This window comes from Tympanuchus pallidicinctus, unplaced genomic scaffold (assembly GCF_026119805.1).
Source record: "Tympanuchus pallidicinctus isolate F22 unplaced genomic scaffold, pur_lepc_1.0 scaffold27, whole genome shotgun sequence".
NCBI lineage: Eukaryota > Metazoa > Chordata > Aves > Galliformes > Phasianidae > Tympanuchus > Tympanuchus pallidicinctus.
In genome coordinates, this window is record NW_026294744.1 from 9,169,680 (window position 1) to 9,188,276 (window position 18,597).

Sequence of the window (18,597 nt, forward strand, 5' to 3'; positions counted from 1 at the left end):
CTGTTTTCAAAGCATCAGCCTTCGTGGGCCCTCCTGCATGAGGACCACCTTCCTTGCTAGTGATATTAAAACCAACAGCACGCACGGAAGGAGACAAATACAGCTTGACAGCATTTCTTGTTTCTGAGCAGCATCTTGTCTGGGGGGATGGGCCACAAAGGGAAGGTAGAGAATGACTAGAGGGAAGTGCCACTGCTGAGAGAGGGTGGCAGAAGGGTGAGCTAGATGCTGAGATGTGGCAGGGGATGGGTGGGCACGGGGACAGTCAGGCTGGTCACAGGGCTGTCTGAAACAGTGAGGAAGGACAGAGGCACTAAGGGATGATGATGCCAAGGCTGAAAGGCATCAGCTGTGCAAGAAAAGGGTCTGGGCTCCTCATCACTTGGTAGCTGCCTCTGACAGTCTCATTGCTCAGCTGTGTTGTGCCTCAGCTGGGAAGCCCCAGCCCAGGAAGCCCCACGTCAAAAGTTCATTTCTTTAAAGGAAAAGCACACTGGAAACCTGTGGTCAGTCTGAGACTGGTGCCTCAAGGGGTTTCCAGGGAGCAGACTTCACTCCAAGGATGCAAGGTGGATACCAGTGCCAGGGAGACCTGGCCCCCAGAATCTGCAGCAGCCACCACAACCTGGGAGCTGGAACTGCATGGGATGCAAAGCAGGACATACACAAAGCAAACTGCATGATTTTCCCCTTTTCTGCAGACCATAGGAGTACAGCAGACAGAAGAAAAGAGTAGTATCTCCATCGGGCCTTTAATGGATAGCAGGCTTGCTACCAACAGAAGATAAAGCAAACACCCAGCCACAGATCTCACTTCCTTCTCTCTCTGTTCCCAAAATCCCAGAGAGGCCATAATGACCCTCCAGACTTTTCATTCCATCAGCTTCAGCCCTTCTGTTCCTCTGTTGTTCTTCTTTTTTGTTTTTCCCACTCAGCCTTCTATAGTGAGGCATGCAATCACAACTAGAGACTTCTCCTCATTAACTAAAGGAGGATCTGCTGAAAGAAATCAAAAATGTCTTTATGATGCACCAACATAACTTCTGCTAAAACCTTACCTTAAAAGAGGTAAACCTTACCTTAGAAGAGGGCAAGAGAAAAGCCTGCTGGCAGTGGCAAAGGAAGAAGGCACAGAGACAGCGGCACTGAAGCACCATAAGGAAGCCACCACCCAATCTAGCACTGCTCCAACCCTGCCATACCCTGCTGCAGCAGCAGAGAGGATAAAGTGCCACACCATGGCCCACTCCCTGCTGCCACCAAGCAGCAGCCAGACCTCAGGTGCCATTTTGTGCTCCTCCATCTTACACAGTACCCAATTCTACAACTGGCTTACTGCAGCAGAAACCTCCTGGCACCCACAAGCACCAAAGCTGCAGGCTCCTTGAGCCCTGCCTCTCCTTACCTCATCAACAGCAGCAACACTGGTGGCAGCCATGCTGATGTCACCTTATGGGCAGTCCCATACTGCCCAAATTGCACCTGCAGCTCTCACAGGGCACGTGCAGATGATGGGCTGGACACCCTAGCACAGAACCCACTGCAGACAGCGGGAACAGCAGCATCACTTACAGGATTCGTAAGTTGAGAGGTCATAGATAGTTCTGAAAAGATGTTTAAGTAATAAACCTTCTCTGTTGTCTAGTTTTTTTATTTATTTAATGGCTCTGGAAATCAAATGTTTTAATAATTACTCTTTTTAGTTGTCATGTTCTTTTCGTCATTCATTCACTTATTTTAATGGTGAAATCTCAGATCGAATTTTATCTCTCAAAAGAAAGTAGAAGCAATGGCTCTAATATCAATTTAATGATCTTTGGTAAAACCAAGCTCTAGATCTCTAGACTTTTATCTGCAGAGATACACAAATAAATAACAACAAAATATCAACTATTAATTTAAAGAAATACCCTCTTGTTCCTCCAGGAATTCAACAGCACCTCCCAGATCCGTGTCATCATCCAATTTGCTGAGAATGCACTCCATTTGTGCTCACTGATCACTGATAAAAATGCTGAACAGGACTGGCTCTAGAACATTTGGTGAACCATCACCAAGCAGATGCAGCCCCATTCACTACAATCCTCCGAGCTCTGCCATTCAGCCAGCTGATCACCCAGCATAGTGTGAGCTTGTTCATGAGCTCTCCTAGCTGGACAGTTTGTCAGGAAGGATGCATGGACACTATCAAAGACCTCATTAACATCCAGAAAGATTACATCTACAGCCTTCACTTAATCCATTAAGCAGTGACCTTATCATAGAAGGAGATCAAACTATTAAGATGGTACTTATTACTAAGATAGGACTAATTAAGCCAACTGAATTTTATTTGTGCTGCAGTGAATCAGAATGGAGGCTGTGTTTACATCAACTGCCAGCAGGATAAGCACAAACTTCTCAAGCAGCCTTAGCTCCATTTGTGACATCTGTCTAATATCCAGAACATAAAATTGGATTTTCTAATAATTACCGGCAATAGCAATCATGGTACTCATGGTACGCCATTAAAATAAGTACTCAGTCCTGATTCTTCAGTTTCTTCCCACCTCTGCTTCACAAAGTCATCGTAAAGAAAGTGTCTGACAGAAGAGACAGCAGCTGGATGTTGTTTCATCTTCTCTTCCATCTTTAAAGCTTGTAGGTGAATTTCAAGTGTGGATTGCCTATGGGAATGGTCTTTAGGGGCTCAGCCATTTAGTTCACAGCTTTCACTGAACTCAATGAAGTCAACAGCTCATTTTTTGAGCGTGTGCCATGGGTCCAATCCCGTTCTCCATTAAGTCATTCAGTTTCACAGATTTAACTTACATTTAAAGCAAGTAGCTAATTGCCTTTGTTAACCACACTGAGATTATGTTGAGTTAATCCCACAGTAGTAGAAAGGCATACCACAATTGCTTTCTAATAGATGGAGTCATATTTTAATGGCTCCATGCATGGCTTTTAAATATGAAACATGTTGTTAAATACAATAGAGAAAATTGCTCCCTGGTTTAGTGCCAACATTGCCAAGAGAGATGTGCCAAGCATAAATATGCCCTCTGTGTTTAATAGCATGGTAGATTTAAAACTGCATCCATTACAACACTGATGTTATCCTAAAGATACATTTAAACCACTGGGTCAATGTCTCCTCAAAATGATTCACCTGTCTAAAACCTGTGTCAGCCTGAAGTATCAAGGCATTACATAAGGATGAAGGTAGCTCCTAAGGTGTCACATGAAGTTGTACAGAGCTAGCAACATTTCATAGCATATGTAGTTGTTCTTTTAAACTAAAAAAAAAGGGATATTTAGGTTGAATGTTGGGAAGAAATTTTTTACTCAGAGGGTGGTGAAATCCTGGCACAGGCTGCTCAGCAAAGCTGTGGATGTCCCATCCCTGGAGGTGTTCAAGGCCAGGTTGGATGGGGCCCTGGGCAGCTTGAACTGGTGGATGGCAGCCCTGCCCATGGCAGGGAGGTTGAACTGGATGATCTTAGTGGTCCCTTCCAACAGAAGCCATTGCATGATTCCATGATTATAGGCATTAGTCTCATCCCAACATGCAAAGGACTGCTGTTCCTGTGTAACACTTACCAGCATGTTTCATACTTTGAAGTTTTCACCCATTAGATTGTCTCCAAACCCAAACTCCTTGCATTTGGTCCATCAGACATAAGAGTTTCCAATATCTCTTAGTATTAGGATGTTCCAATCAACGCTTCTCGGCTGTTACAGACATGAGACCCTGTAACCAAAATACTGACTTGCAATCAACTTCACTGTTTCAATTTTTCCATGTCTCTAGTTATGCTCATCTTTTATGGTGTCCTCCTGCTGCTCATGGCTTCTTCAAATCTGAGAACCTACTTTTTTTATGCAGTCAGGTCACCAAACCCCTACCTGAAAGGATATACTGCCTAAATACTCCTAGAGCCAGACCACATGAGTCCAAGTTCCTCCTACACTCTCACACTAGGTGGCTTTTGAGACCCAGTGGTAGAACCAATGACAACATTCTCATTTAGGATCACTTAATCTATAAACTGTGATTGTGTCAAACTGTTGTTCTTAGGATTTAGCTACCCCATTATCCCATAGGCTAGTTCTCACTTACGAAATACGAACTGAAGATGATTTCAACTCAAGCTGCAAATTGCACTTCCTTAGCCTGCAGTGTATTACACATCATTTAATAAAAAAACTGGCACTGGTTCACCAAAAAAAAATAAAAAAATTACAGTTGCCTCAATCTGTACTTTATCTTTTCTTTTTTTTTTTTCAAAGAAACGGGATTCTTTTATCAGTACTGTGCTTATTTTCCCATGATGTTTGCTATCTCTACTCACCACTGGGGAACAGAAAACTTTCCCGAGTGGAAGGCAGGAGCAAATAAATATATTGCATGTAACTTATATAGAGTTCACATTTTCAGCTAGGAAATTGTTACTGGCAGCTTTTCCAAACAGCTCTAATATCTAAGATCTGCACTTTCACAAATTCCTTCATTGTCTTTTTGGTTCCACCTTCCCACTGAGCTCATGTGTTGCCAATCTTCATCACTGTTCATTCTGTTTTTGGCAGCGTTATCAGGTATTTTCTCCAGAATTACAAAATGGAAGACTCCTAGTATTTGATCAGCTTTCTTGATAAAATGATTCTAAGTATTTAATCTCAAATTCTGTGCAAAAACCACTGTAAATATCGATAAACCACAAGCAGCTCCAACATCTCTGCAGGGTCAGAATTTCATCAACAGCACCAGCATCCAGGACAGAGGAGTGCCAGGGACAGGGACACCAGAAACCGAACATGCTGCTGCCTAGGAAGGAACTGGAGGTAGGCATTTGTTGGCAGTCCTTGGCTCATCATGGAAGGCAAGAACACAAAGAAGCAAATAAGCCAGAGATACACAGCTGCAGTTGTGTCTGGTTCCTTCTGCAAAGGTGGCCCCATCTCCTGCCATGCAGGGAAACTGAGAACCAAGAATGTCCTGTACAGTCATCAGGCCCCAGTGAAGATGGAAAAGAAAATTCTTCTCCGTCAAATGTCATATGAAAAACAGTTGTCAATAAAGACCTTCCTGAGACATTTCTCCAAGCTAAAACATTGTCTGACTGCTTTTCCCCTTGCTTGCTTCTGGTTATTAAGTGTCTAAGAAATCTTTCATGCTCTGATTTACACAGTGAGAACAGTGAAATTAAAATACTTATCAGATTCCAGAAATCTAGGAGATCAATAAACTTAATATACATCTTACAGTATAGTACTGCCTAAGGCAAGCCAAATCAAGTGCCTGATGACAGGTACTCCTGCATTCAGAGCCATAAACATTGGAGTTTTCCTTCTGCTCCAGATGTCAAAGAGTCCAACACACAGAAATGACACCCATTCTGCGTACTGCTACAGTCATACAGTGTGTCTCTGTGTCTTTAAAACAGTTTTCATCTACCCCCAGAAAATGCTAACATGATTTGGCAGCCACAACACACAGAAGATGAATTTGCAGGGAAAAAAGAAACAAAAAGAACAACAAACAACATTAACGATGCTCACAGCTCCAAAAATAAGATCCATTCACTATCTGAGAGAAATTCTGGATACTACTGTAGGACTGAGTCACATCATACCATTTTTAATACCAACTAAAAAGATATTTTCTTAATGACCATGATTAAAGATTTCCAGAGCTTGGGGAAGCTCATTCATGGAATCTAACAGACAGGCATTTTTACCTCAGCCGTCATAGGACAGTTGCACGATATAAATATATTTTTCAGTGTATTTCTGTCTCATGCATGTACATGAACGTGCACATACAGGTATGTGTTACTAAGCCAGTATCACCATGTAGGTTCATCAGGCTGAGTCATTTACATGCTAGCATGTCTTACTACACACTACCACAGAGAAGCTCCCTCTCACTTCTTTTAAATCTACACTTTTCAAAATCAACAAGACAGAAGGAGCAAGAAGACTAATTCTTAACTTGTATTTCTAACCACTTATTAAGCCAAACTGATACCTTTGAGGTATCTTAGGTTGGAGCATTCTTGGCTTGACAGTCTTCAATAAAGTATTCAAACAACACACACAGCACAAATCCCAGAGTAGCTCCATTGATACAATATATTCAATATACACACAGTTCAGCATCACGGGAAAGCAAAAAAATAAGCAAGCAAACAAACAAATAAACAAAAAAAATCACCAAAATCCAACCAAAGGAAAAAACAGACAATTCAGCATGAGCAACTTTGGTGCTTAGCTTTTTACTTAGTTCACCAAGAATTCTTGTTTGCGTTGCTTTCTGCACTTCCAAGGAAAGGAATGGAAAAGGAGTACTCTTATCTGACATATCTGCACTGATGTCTTCTGATAGCTGAGCGTTATCACCTTACCATGGCTGCTTTCAATGCTACTCTTTGAGCTGGCACTAATGTTGGTAACACAATGTAATAACATTGGATATGAGGCATCCAGCAGAGCAGAAGAATAAAGCTTCCACACAATTTAATGATGATCTTTATGATTTTGCATTAGTGTGAGAGTATCAGAATTTAGAATACACAAGATTATTATTATTTTTTTTTTTTTTAAATCAAGACAGCTGCACTATATAAATTAAAGTTGAATTTAAATAGATTATCACTGAAGTACTCCAAAAGACTATGCAGGCTTATCTTCTGGCTTGAGTAGTTTGTTTGCTTTAATAGAAAGCATTTTAAGTAGCTTAAATAAACTGAAAAGTGCTTCTCTCAAAACAAGCACCACTGTTTTTATTATGTTTAAATAAAATAATTGAGATTGTTTGAACACAACTTATTGGCTAGAAAAACCTATAAACAGTGACCAGAAAACAATGGAAATATTTGGATAATCTGCCCAACAGTCATATTTAGTAACATTACTAGTTATGTCACAATTTTAAAAGCAGATTAATTTGGTGTGATGAGATTAAATAAAAGCAAGAATATGTTGCCAATGTAGAGTCACTGCTGTCAGCACTTTAGGGAGAAACCTGTCCAGGAGAGAATGCCAGTTCTTTGACTCAGTGCTTACATTAATATTTGCATGAGCTCAGTAATGCCCAGTTCATTGTACAAGAAAGTCTGCATCTGTTTACCTGAAAGGCAGGAAGACTACCCAAGGTGAAGGAGAACTACTTCTGCAACTCCAAAAAAATGCACACTGGACAAACTGGTTTATCAAGAAGGCTAGTGGAGAGAAAAGAGCTCAACAGAAATACAAACTAACTTGTAAATTAATATAGTCTATTAACTCACAGCTTAGATAGCAGAACCTGAGTAGGAATCTATTAATCTTCAGGATAAAATCACCAGATACTTCAGAAAATTAACAAAATGAGCTGTAAATTATGCAATACGGCGTGATCATTCCTGTTTGGAAAGTACAGAAAGCTTACCATCAACACAGGTCAATACAGAACACAAAGCTGCTGTACCTCTGTGTTCAGTGACCCTTTTTCCGTGGTTAGTGCTGTCCTGACACATCTTCTGCACAATCATAACAATCCTACTTTCTTTACAGAAACAGGTAAGCACTCTTAAAGAAATCCTCTTTGCAAATAACCTCCAAATGCAATCTGCTTTAACCTTGTTTTCTAAGCCCATCCCATCCCATCCTTGCTGGTTTTCCTTCTTATGACCCTCCTGTTGCTATCGGTCTTCAGGACCATTTCCTCCTCTCCGTCTCCTCACCCCCTTGCTCAGTTCACTACCCTCTTCTGATTGCAGAAAACAGCCCTGTTCTCCTGTTATGAGAATAGGCAGATGACCTAATGGATCTCTTCCATCTCTAACTCCTATGAACAGTGCCTCTAAGTGCCTCTTTTGTTGGTTTGTTTGCCTGCTCTAGCATTAATTAGGTTTTTAACGAGTGCATTGTTTGCTAGAATGGCATAGAGAAAAGCATATTAAAGCAGCTAGCTGGATCTTTTTGGCCCATAAATTAATGCATCTGTTTTCTAAACAGATAGCATCTTATGGCTATGTGATACGGTTACTGCTCAAACAAAACAAAAATCCTCAGTCATCATGGTTTTATGGTGTTCAGGCCCCATTCCCATTGATAGGGGATCTTTCACATCATACTGTCAACAGGAAGAGCATAAATGCTACCTTATACTCTTCGCTACCACAGTTGAAGAGCTTTGCTGTTAACCATGAAGAAACTTGCGTTCATTACCTTTTCCCTAGTATTCTCCTTTCATCATCTTTCCACACCGCCAGGTATTAAATTAGAGCCATAAGATTTAATAGTAATACTGATCAGACGTATGGGATATATTAACTACACTGTTAGACTAGCAAAGATGAGCCTAAGCACAATGAAATTTATTCTGCTTATTTTCCTCAGGGATTCAACATAAATTGTACTGCCCATATTTTATATTCTGGTACAGCTGAAAAGGTCAAGTACAGCTCTGATTTAAAGATGCATGAAATACAGCTTAAAATTTATTTATGAGTTCTCTGATGGTAGAAAACACACACAGATTTGCAGCTGATTACCAGAGCAAGTGGCTTGATGTAATTACCAAACGATAATGTGAATAAGATGAATGCATTCACAGAGGAAACAAACAAATTCATTGTCTGAAGAGCTACTGAGGGTACAGAACTGGAAGCAGATAATTTAGTGGGGGAAACCAAGGCTTCTGTATCTTGAAAATAAATCACTATAGACTGTAAGGGTGGAAAAACAAACAAGCAACAAAAAAAAACCAATAAGAAAAAAAAAAAGAAAAAACAAAACAACACAGCAGATACAGCAATGAATTCCAATATGAGAAGGGACATGATTAAAGAAAAATCCAGCAGATGAAATCCTGTTCTTAAGGTCACAATACTGTTTTTCCAGGCTTGCTTAGCTTGCTTATAACTACTGAGGAATCAAAAGAAATACAGGGTCTGGCCTAAATCTCTGGCCTGTGTAAGGGTCATTTGTAGCTATTCTCTGAGTGCTTAGACCGTGTCCCATTTAAGTCCATTTTGCACTGGAATAAAGGTTTATGTAAGACATGGAGCAATGCTGAATACCACACTGAAAACAGAAGCTCTGGGGAAATAATTAAAAAAAAAAAAAAACACAAACAAAACTGTTGGAGCAACTTTTTAAATCCAGCATACACTCCCACTAGAAATAATAAACCAGTAACTTATGCAGCTGGCTTTCGAGTAACTCTAAGCACAATAAAATGTTATGCAACAGTGCATGTGGTTGCTGGTCTGTAAAGGGCAGACATATGATGGCTTGATATCACATCTTGCCCTGATAACTTTGCACAGCCTATTTAATTCATCACCAAGTATCGAATACCACCAGTGCAAAAGCATGAGAAGCATGATTTCTGAATTGCATTAACCCTGTGGTGCAGTGTTGCCCATTCCTTGCTCCCCAAGCAGTTTGTTTAGCTGCTATGTGTCCAGCAGATGAAGTTGATAAAGCAGAGCAGCAGCTATCTCACCTAGGATCTGAATGAGTTCAAAACCACACATCTACTCAGAGGAGAATTTGTTATTAATCTGCCTCCTTAGGCACCTGAGTGGTCTTTTGAAATAGCTGAGCAGAGTCCCTGCTTTGGGCTTGCAGGCAGAACTGCAAACACCTACATCTCTGCTCTGCCTAGATATGTGCTCTGCCACATGCTGCAGGAAGACCCTGGATTGAACTTCCAAAGCTTGCAGTAGACTGAGGTACATGAGATGCACAATGAAAGCTAAACCTCACAACCCCCAAAAAACTGAAAAAGAGAAATCAAGCAGACTTTGGCTTAAGGTGTTGCAAATACTGTGCTTTTTCTTGAATTCTGATGGTGGGCTAGTCTCCACAATGCCTGCAGTCATTCTATGCTTGTTCCAGATAAAAAATGCAGCCTAACAAATGAATAGTGGTTTCATAGCCAGAACGCTTAGATGAAGGAACTCTCTCTCTTATACAGGTAGAAAAATTAGACATAGCTTGCCCTGTTGGCACACCTCAACACGTGCTGGCAGTTGCTTCAGAGAATTCCTGGGGAGGCTGACAGATGACGGCACAGGGCGTGCACAGCTCCCCAGGAACTGAATCCACAGCTCCTCTTCCTTAAGCAGACATACCCATCACATCCATTGCAGCTCTTCCCAGGGAAGAACAAGCAGAAGTTACTGATGTGGTTTTGGCTGTGCACTCCTCACTTGAAGCTAATGCTTCTTGTGTAAGAGCACACAGGTAATGGCGGCTGACGTCCTGTCTCTACTAGCACAGCTGGGTTTTAAACAGAGCATAACTGGTTTGTAGGAATGGGAGATCTCTCCTTGGCTATTAACAAAGCCCGGGTTATATCTTTGTGATTGTCCTTTGCTGTGTGTTCAAACACTGACTAAATTTTCAATTAACAGGACAAAACAAAATGGGAAGAAAGTTGAAGCCTTTCTCTTTGCATGAAGGGCATTAGGAACAGAGTTAACCTGCAGAGAAGTCCTGGGAACATGCTTAAAGATGGTATCCATGCTGATGTTTGCTTTCTTACTCAAATCAACAACAACCTGCAGAGTGGGAATGTGTGTTTGCATGATAGCCAGCTCCGAATATGCTCGGAACTTCTCTTGTTCTACAGCCTTTGAGTTCAGTAAGAGGCAGTAAGTCTAGCCCACCACATTAAGCAAATGTAAATTGTCATACAGAAGATTATAGCAATCCAAAAAAGGCAAAACTACAGTACTGCTTGAACATGGAAAAACACAGCATGAACAACATTAAAAAGCCACAAAAAGATGATTTCATTGATGATGTCAGCTCAAAAGAAGTAACAATCTTCTCAACTAGAGAAAAGTCAGATACTCCACCTATTTAGTGCATATTCCTCTGTGTAACAACTGAAAGATATGGAAGAATCATGCTTCATAGCACTCCAAAATTCTAGCTGTCATGCTTTAGCAATAAGGTTACCCTACATGTCCTTACTAAACACTCTCTGAGCAAGTACTTTATCTGAAATCACTTATTATTTTTTGACAGTGCCCGGAGCAAACTGGATTGTGCCCAGAGAAACTCAAGAACAAAATAACACTCAGCACATTAAAAGTGTCCTTGAAACAGTCTGGTCACAGATGAGATATTTGTAGAAGTGTCAGCATTAAGCTCACATTAGGAACACAAAGCAACCAGCCCTTTGCCAAAACTATGGCATGGTCATCAGAAGTTAAGAGTGATAAAGCTTCTATTAGAAAAAATAACTGTAGTATTAGTTCCATTTCTTAATATTTCAAAGGTAAGAAGACTTATTCTTTTTATTGGAATTCTTTTAGGCTTGTCCTCTTATGATTCAACATCTGTATCAACAATCAACTTCCCATGCTATAAATTGATAAATGACTTATAACAACTTCAGGAACCAAGGATTTTGTCCAACCTACATGAGTATCAGTGCTCTTGACTTGGAACGTCTCCATTATTTCTGAATTTATGAAACTAAAAGGTATCTTAAAACACTTTCAGATGGGGTCTGATTTGTCCTGCTGGAATCCAACTCACTTAGGAATGGCAGAACAGAACATTAATTTCATGCATCTTTCACAATAAGCATTTTGGACAACTGACAAGAGGAAAACATCACTGGCTGTGTGAGAACCACTTTAAAGAAGAACTGAAAGGAAACAATTGTAAATGCAGCATTTTCACTTCACTGGAGAACTAGAAATGAACGCTGATGTTACTGAGCTGTTTCTGGGTTCAAGAAGAGCATCAACCTATAAATGTTCAAATCATCTACTGGCACAGGCACCTGTTAATACGAAAACGGCACAGACTGCAGAAGTTGGCTTTGTATTCAACAGAGCCCTGTGAAATGCTGAGAACTAAGCTATGGCCACGGACTGGGCCACAGCACAGGATCAGATTTAGAAAAAAAACACTGATTCAGAAAAAGCTAGGAAGATACAGAAAGAGTTGAACCAAACCCAATACAGCTGAGCAACAGAACAGACTTCCCTTACAGTTACAAAAACAAGAGACTTCCTAGGATGCAAAAATTACTTCTGCTTGTCTCGCAAACTGCGCTGCTGTTTCTAAAGATGGTTAATCCAGTTTACGGTAGTCTGCAATTTAGTTCCCATGTACATATAAATAGGTAACTAGCATATCTCCTTGCTTAGAAAGCAAATGCTATACAATGACACATAAGTGTCTCTAATACATAAGCACGTGAATACAACATCTTTTTTTTTCTGTGTGCATGTATCTGTACAGCTGTGGCAGAAACCAGACCCATGCAGTCCCTGTGTGCTGTAACGCCCTATGCGGCAACTGCTGCATTCTAGGGAAGAAGTAAACTTGGCTCACATTACACTCACAATATTACACAACCACAGTATTCCTTTCACCACCATGCTTCAGGCAATACTTTTTTGCAGTTTTAAGGGTTTTTTTGGTTTTGTTCTCCAAGTTTAATGCCACAGCATAGGGCTGGATTCAGAAAGACTGACTTTTGACTAAAGCTAGCTATTGTTTTACTGCTTAGATTCGGGTGAGAAGCTGCACACTTCAACAGGAATTATACTATTGCTGCTAATTTCAAGTGAACTTCATACAATTTTCTATATATTGTATAATGATGGGCAGTTATATAAAGCCTTGTGAATTATTTTATTGAAAAGAATGCAATTTTATATGGCATATTTGTGTATTATACTTAGGATCTAATAGTTTAGATTTCATACTCTGAGGAATCCAAGAAGGTATCTTAATCTTTTAGGTGCTTCATATAATTTGGTCAATAATTTATTTCAACAAGAAGTTACATTTAAAAAGCCAGCAGCAATAAATCAATCAATCAGCCCTAAGAGGAAGACCTTTGAATCTCTTAGCTATTCCCATAAAGTCAGTACCAGCTTTCTTGGAAGTTTTGTTATACTTCTTCCCTTCTTATGGCCATTTCCTACAATGATTCTTCTTTACAGAATTAGTGCAATAAAAAAGCATCTAGCAAAAACAGAATTTATTCTGCTTCTATGAAAAAGTACCACCTTGGCTATTGAAAGTTGAAGGGAGAAAAAATCACAAGCAATTTGAGGAAAGGTGTTAGCAATGTAAGAGAGAGGTACATTCCTCTTCCCTGCCTCAGTGGCAGGCACACTTCTGGGAGTACTTATCAACTGCACCACGGGTCCTAAAACGGTAATTAAGCTAATAAGACCCATGAGGGGAAAAAAAGGTCGAAATAAGGTAGTAATCTTGTGAAGAGAAGTATTATAGAAGAACAAATTATTACTACTGTGTTGACATGTTAAAGAAATGACCTTCTGAAAAAAAATGTCTCTATATTTGTGACTTTCAAGACCATCTATGTGTAGAGTTCATTGTAAACTGTGAAAAGGCTAGCAAGTAGAGCCCTGGAAAAACATGTACTGACCTAAACTACCTTGTGAAAGACTAAGACTGGATTAAAAAAATATACATATCTCTTAGTCGATAAGCTTTTCTACTGAGGAACTCCTCCCAGAGCCCAAGATCACAGCAAGACCTGATTGCAGAGGTCTCCAGTCCAACGCTCCCAGAGTTGACTCTGCTCTGAGCTCACATGAGCCTTCTCAGGGCTTTAGCCAGCTGGGTTTTGAGAGATCCAAGGATGGAGACCACAGTTTCTCTTGGCAACCCATTCTACTGCTTGACTCTCATTATGGGCACAGTATTTTCTACCCTGAGTCTCTTTTGTTTCAGTTTAAGCTGTAGTTGCTTGTTTTCCTGCCACGTATCATTGCTGAGCCCAGCTCCATCTCTTTACTTCCCTAGAGATTCTGAAAGGCAGCTGTTAGGTCTTCCCAAAGTCTCTTCTTCTGATCGAAGAAGTTCAGTTCTCTCAGCCCTTCAACACTGAAGTTTAAAAAAGGTAATTCTCTGTAAGGATAACGCAAATTCAAGTATTTATTCCAGAAGTGATGATGTGTAAGACAATAACTTAATAATTAAACAAGCATACATAGTTTGTGTGGCCCTGATCTCAGTGAACATTAGTACCTGGTGGAATTAAACCTCAGCTCCTAAGCCAGAAAAAAGCAGTCTATCTTCTGTGCTTACAGTGAGCCCTTTTATCAAACGGTGTTTGAAATGGTCTACCTAGGAAACTGAACAAGCAGGAGCTGTGTACCTAACTAGAAGTCACATGGTGCACTTCATTAATGCATGGGGTATATTCCAAAATAAAACTTGGATCAAACTTCAGTCCTCAAGGGAAGATAAGTAAATGAGCAACTCTCTTGTAGGGCATTACGGCATTAATTTGTGGAAACAATAATAAACTATGGGCCAAGATGTACAAAAAGCAGATAGGTAAAACTTCTTGATTGCGTTAAAGGCAACACGAATTAAGCAATTGAAGCTAACTCATTTGGATTGTTTAGTACACACCAACGGGCAACATTAAATGCCTTTCCATAAGCATAACACTGGATTTTCATTTGCAGGAGCATACGGTAATGTTTGCTAAATTGTCATTCTACAACAGGTGCTCTTTTCTACGAGGTAACACTACCTGCCCCTTTAATGGACAAAGTCATAAAGTAATAAAATTGTTTCCAAGGTAAATGGGACCACCCATTCATTTAATCGCAATGTAAAATGTGGAGATATCAAATTGCAGGCGTATCAGTGACTAACAAATTATGGTCATGCACTACTTTGATTTATGACCAAGTGTCGCCAGAATTTAGACATTTAAGGAAAAGGTCACACAATTAATCTCTGCATCACAGCCATTGAGACAGTTGAGAACCCATGATTTATTATCAGATGTCACAATCAGAATGGAGTGGCTTGAATGCCTGGTGCATGGCTTGCATGCGGCTGGCTCGCGGCCTGTGTGTGGCTCACATGTGGACTAAATATATACATATAATTTATTTTCTTTTTTTTTTTTTTACCAAAGAAGGAAGGAATGACATCCAAAGGGACATCGACAAGCTTGAGAAGTGAGCCCAGGAGAACCTAATGAGGTTCAAAAAGGCCAAGTGCAAGATACTGTACTTGGGTTGCTACAATTCCATGCATGTGTATAGACTGGGAGAAAAACTCATTCAGGCAGCCCTGAGAAGAAGGACTTGGGGGTCCTGGTGGTCAAAAAGTTGGACAGGAGCCATCAGTGCACACCTGCATCACAGAAGGCCAACTGTGTCCTAGGCTGCATCAAGAGGGGTGGCCAGCAGGGAGAGGGAGGTGATTGTTGCTGTCTGCTCTGTCCTCATCTGGAGTACTGCATTCAGGCTTGGGGCACTCAGCACAAGAAAGCCGTAGAGCTTTTAGAGCAGGTCCTGGGGTGGCCACAAAGATGATCAGAGGGCTGGAGCACCTATCCTGTGAAGAATGGCTGAAGGAGCTGGGCTTGTTCAGTCTGGAGAAGGCTTTAAGGACGCTTCATGGCAGCCTTCCACTACCTACAGGGATCTTAGGAACAAGATGGAGACCAACTTTTGACAATGGCACACAGTGACAGGACAAGGGGGAGTGGTTTTAAGAAAGACATGAAATTTAGGTTAGATGTTAGTGGGAAAGTCTTCACTGTGAGGGTGGTGAGGAACTGGAACAGGTTGCCCAGAAAGGCTGCAGATGTCCATTCCCTGCATGCATTAAAGGCCAGGTTGGGTGGGTCTCCTGATAGCCTGGTCTAGTGGTTGGCAGCCCTGCTCATGACAAGGGGTTGGAACTGAATGGTCTTTAAGGGCCCATCCAACTTGAATCATTCTACGGCTCTATGAGACTATCTAACATTGTAGGGTGCACACTATGTCACTGTAGTGACATGAAGACGCCAGTTCCCAGGAGCACAGCCTACGAAGGCAAATTGTGCAAATTCTGTAAACAGAGCTAACCCTTTAGTTCCTTCATTCTATCATCAGCAGTAGAGGTCCTTGCTTTAACTGTGTTAAAGCTGTCTTCTAATTTTGTAATCTTCTGTTTTGCATGTGACTTTCTAGCAAATTTCTACATTCAGTTTCTATGGAAAAAATCAGAGCATCCACTGGATTGCACAGTGCTAGGAGAACTAGGCCTGTCAGCAGCAATCAGTGCAATAAGTGGACAAGGCAGGGCTGCAGAAACCATCAGCACAATTCATTTCTTATACATAAGATTCCTTCAAGCAGGACTCAAAAAGAGAGTTAAGGGTGGAAATGGAGCAAGGAATGGATGAGACAAAAGACAGGAAATGATAAATAAGGAGGTGAAGGGATTAGCAGTTTAACAATGCTGTTGTTTACTGGTACCTTTATAAATGTACTGGGTTGGGTTTTTTTCATTTTTCTTTTTCAAGAACTGATAATCAAATGGTAATTTTCTGCACCTTTGATGCATGCTTTACAAATACACACTGACAGCCATAGCCCTGAAGAGCTTGCAGTCTGAACAGATGAGGCAAATAAAGGGTAAAGGGCTCAGACAGAGCTGACTTGCCCAAGGCTACACGACTTGAGAGTGATGGACTGTACAGATCTTTTTCTGCTGCGGCTGCTGCTTCGTATTGTATTCTCCACAGTAAAAATACATAGCACAGTTAGCACTGCTGTGAGAAAGCAAGCAGGTCTATGGCTTGTTTGCTACTTGTTTTTTGCATGGGCATGCCAAAACGTTACTGTCAGGTGCTGGATAATGCCCCAAGAAACCAGGATCAAGCCCTCTTTCCTCAACACACAGCAAGTACAACATAAGAGGTAGAAAATGTGACATGTCTCATTCTTTGGCAGGCTTGTATTCTGGCCCTGCACACACTGGCAGGGAGAAGCTACTTGGTAGTTTTCCCTGAGCAGTTCCAGATCACTTTTCTGCTACCGTTGGTTCACCACTCTCTCCAAATGCAGAAAGTGCAGCTGGGACTCATCAGGGCTTCTCACGCTCCTCCAAAGCACTCACCTGCTCCAGACCTGCCATTGTTGGAGCATTGCATCACTGCCAGACCCACCCAGGGAAGAGAAACGCTAGCAAGCCCTCGGGTGGGATGAGAGTAACGCCTGTCAGCAGCAGCAAAACAGCTGAAGATCCCTGCTAGTCACATACCTGTTGTACCCACATTCCATCTGTTAGAGCTAACCAAGGATAGCAAATAAGCCAGTCTTGTTCTCCTCACCTGCTAACTTTGGGAGCAGGCTGTAGCTGTGAAGTTCACAGCCCAGCATAGACCTTCTTCAAAACCCTAGGACTTTCATTCATGAAGCTGCCCCACAGAGTATAAAGGAGCTGTGATGTTCCCTGGGTGTGGGAAGCACCCTGCCACCTCCATGCCCTTTGCCTTGACAAGCAAGGCTTCCATTTAATCCTCAGATCAGCCTCGCTAAGCAGAACATAAGCATGACTGGTAAAAGAAGAGTTCCCACAGATTCTCATCTCTCACGTTAGCATTCGCTCCCAACAGCTCTTCCGTTATCTGAAGCTGTCCCCGAAATTACTCAAAACCTCTGAACACGTCACCGGGTTTTACCCGTGGTCTATTTTAGTAGCAGGGCAGCCCCGAGACCTATAAAGACCTCGTGGGCATAAGAAGGCACAGAGCCTGCCGGCAGATTGTGCCCTTGATGGTTCTCTTATTTTCAGTCATTAAGAGTCCCACAGTACGAATAAAGTGTAAGAAATCCCCCGGAGGGAATGATACGCTCTCCTTCCCCCCTCCTTACTCATTATTTCTTTTCCACGTACGCTGCCTGCAATGAAACAGCATGGAAAGCGAACCACACCGCATCCTGCCTCCGAGTCTCAAACGATAAATCTCGGGGACAGAATTCTCCTCCGCAAAGCAACATCAGAGCGTCAGAAACGTGAACCACCGCTTCCTTTGTTCGCCGAGGAAAGTCCCTCTGCCACTCCGTATCTCCCGCAGGACGGACGAAGGGATTGCGGAGAAGCGGTCCCGCTTACCTTCATGGTGCTGCCGAACGGCGCCGCTCCCCGCGCGATGCGATGCGGACCGCGCGCCGCCCGATCCCCGCACGAGCTCCGCCGAGGCTGGGACTGCTGCTGCCGGGGCCGCCGCCGCAGCTCGCGGGCTCCGATTGCATCAGCGGGCGGAGGGAGGGAGGCGCGCGGCGGCGGGCGCTGGAGAGCGGCGAGGGGCCGCGACCGCCCCGCCTCGCTGCCGCCTCAGGCGCGCACACCTCCCGGCCGCCCCGCCCGGCCCGGCCCTGCTGCGCTCACCGAGAGCAGGCAGCCGAGCGGCTGGATGGACGCGTGTGCCGAGGGCAGTGCCGTCGTTTTGTCCCCTCTCCCTCAGCAAGCATTGAGAAATTCGCGCTCTGAGTCATTTCCTCCCGTTCTCGCTGACAACGAGCACCTCGCAGCCGGCAGCGCACGGCAGCTCCCCCGGCCTTCCGCTTCCCACTGGCGGGGAACCCCGCAAGGACCCACGGGCCCGCCTTGGTTACAGCCAGACGGCGTCGCCACCCGTCCCACCGTGTGCCTTGCGGCCTCCTCCCGCCGCCCTGTGCCTCACTACAGCTCTACCAGCGCTGCCCTTTCTGCTCTGGCACCCGTCAGGCAGGTCGCCAGCAGCTGCAGGCAGGGCAGCGAATGGCAGCGGCCAACCTACTGCTAGGGCACCTGTACCACAGGGAGTTTTTGAGAGAAAATTCC

General features: G+C 42.6%; 1 protein-coding gene across 1 annotated transcript in view; it reads right to left on the reverse strand.

Moving 5' to 3' along the window:
• The window catches only part of BCAT1 (branched chain amino acid transaminase 1), a 62,329-nt gene extending 44,318 nt beyond the window's left edge, over positions 1-18,011 (reverse strand). The window contains exon 1 of the mRNA XM_052690791.1: positions 17,887-18,011. Within this exon, the coding sequence (XP_052546751.1) occupies positions 17,887-17,892 (6 nt within the window). The 5' untranslated portion in view covers positions 17,893-18,011. The remainder of the gene's footprint in view (positions 1-17,886) is intronic.
• Between the last annotated feature and the right edge of the window lie 586 nt (positions 18,012-18,597).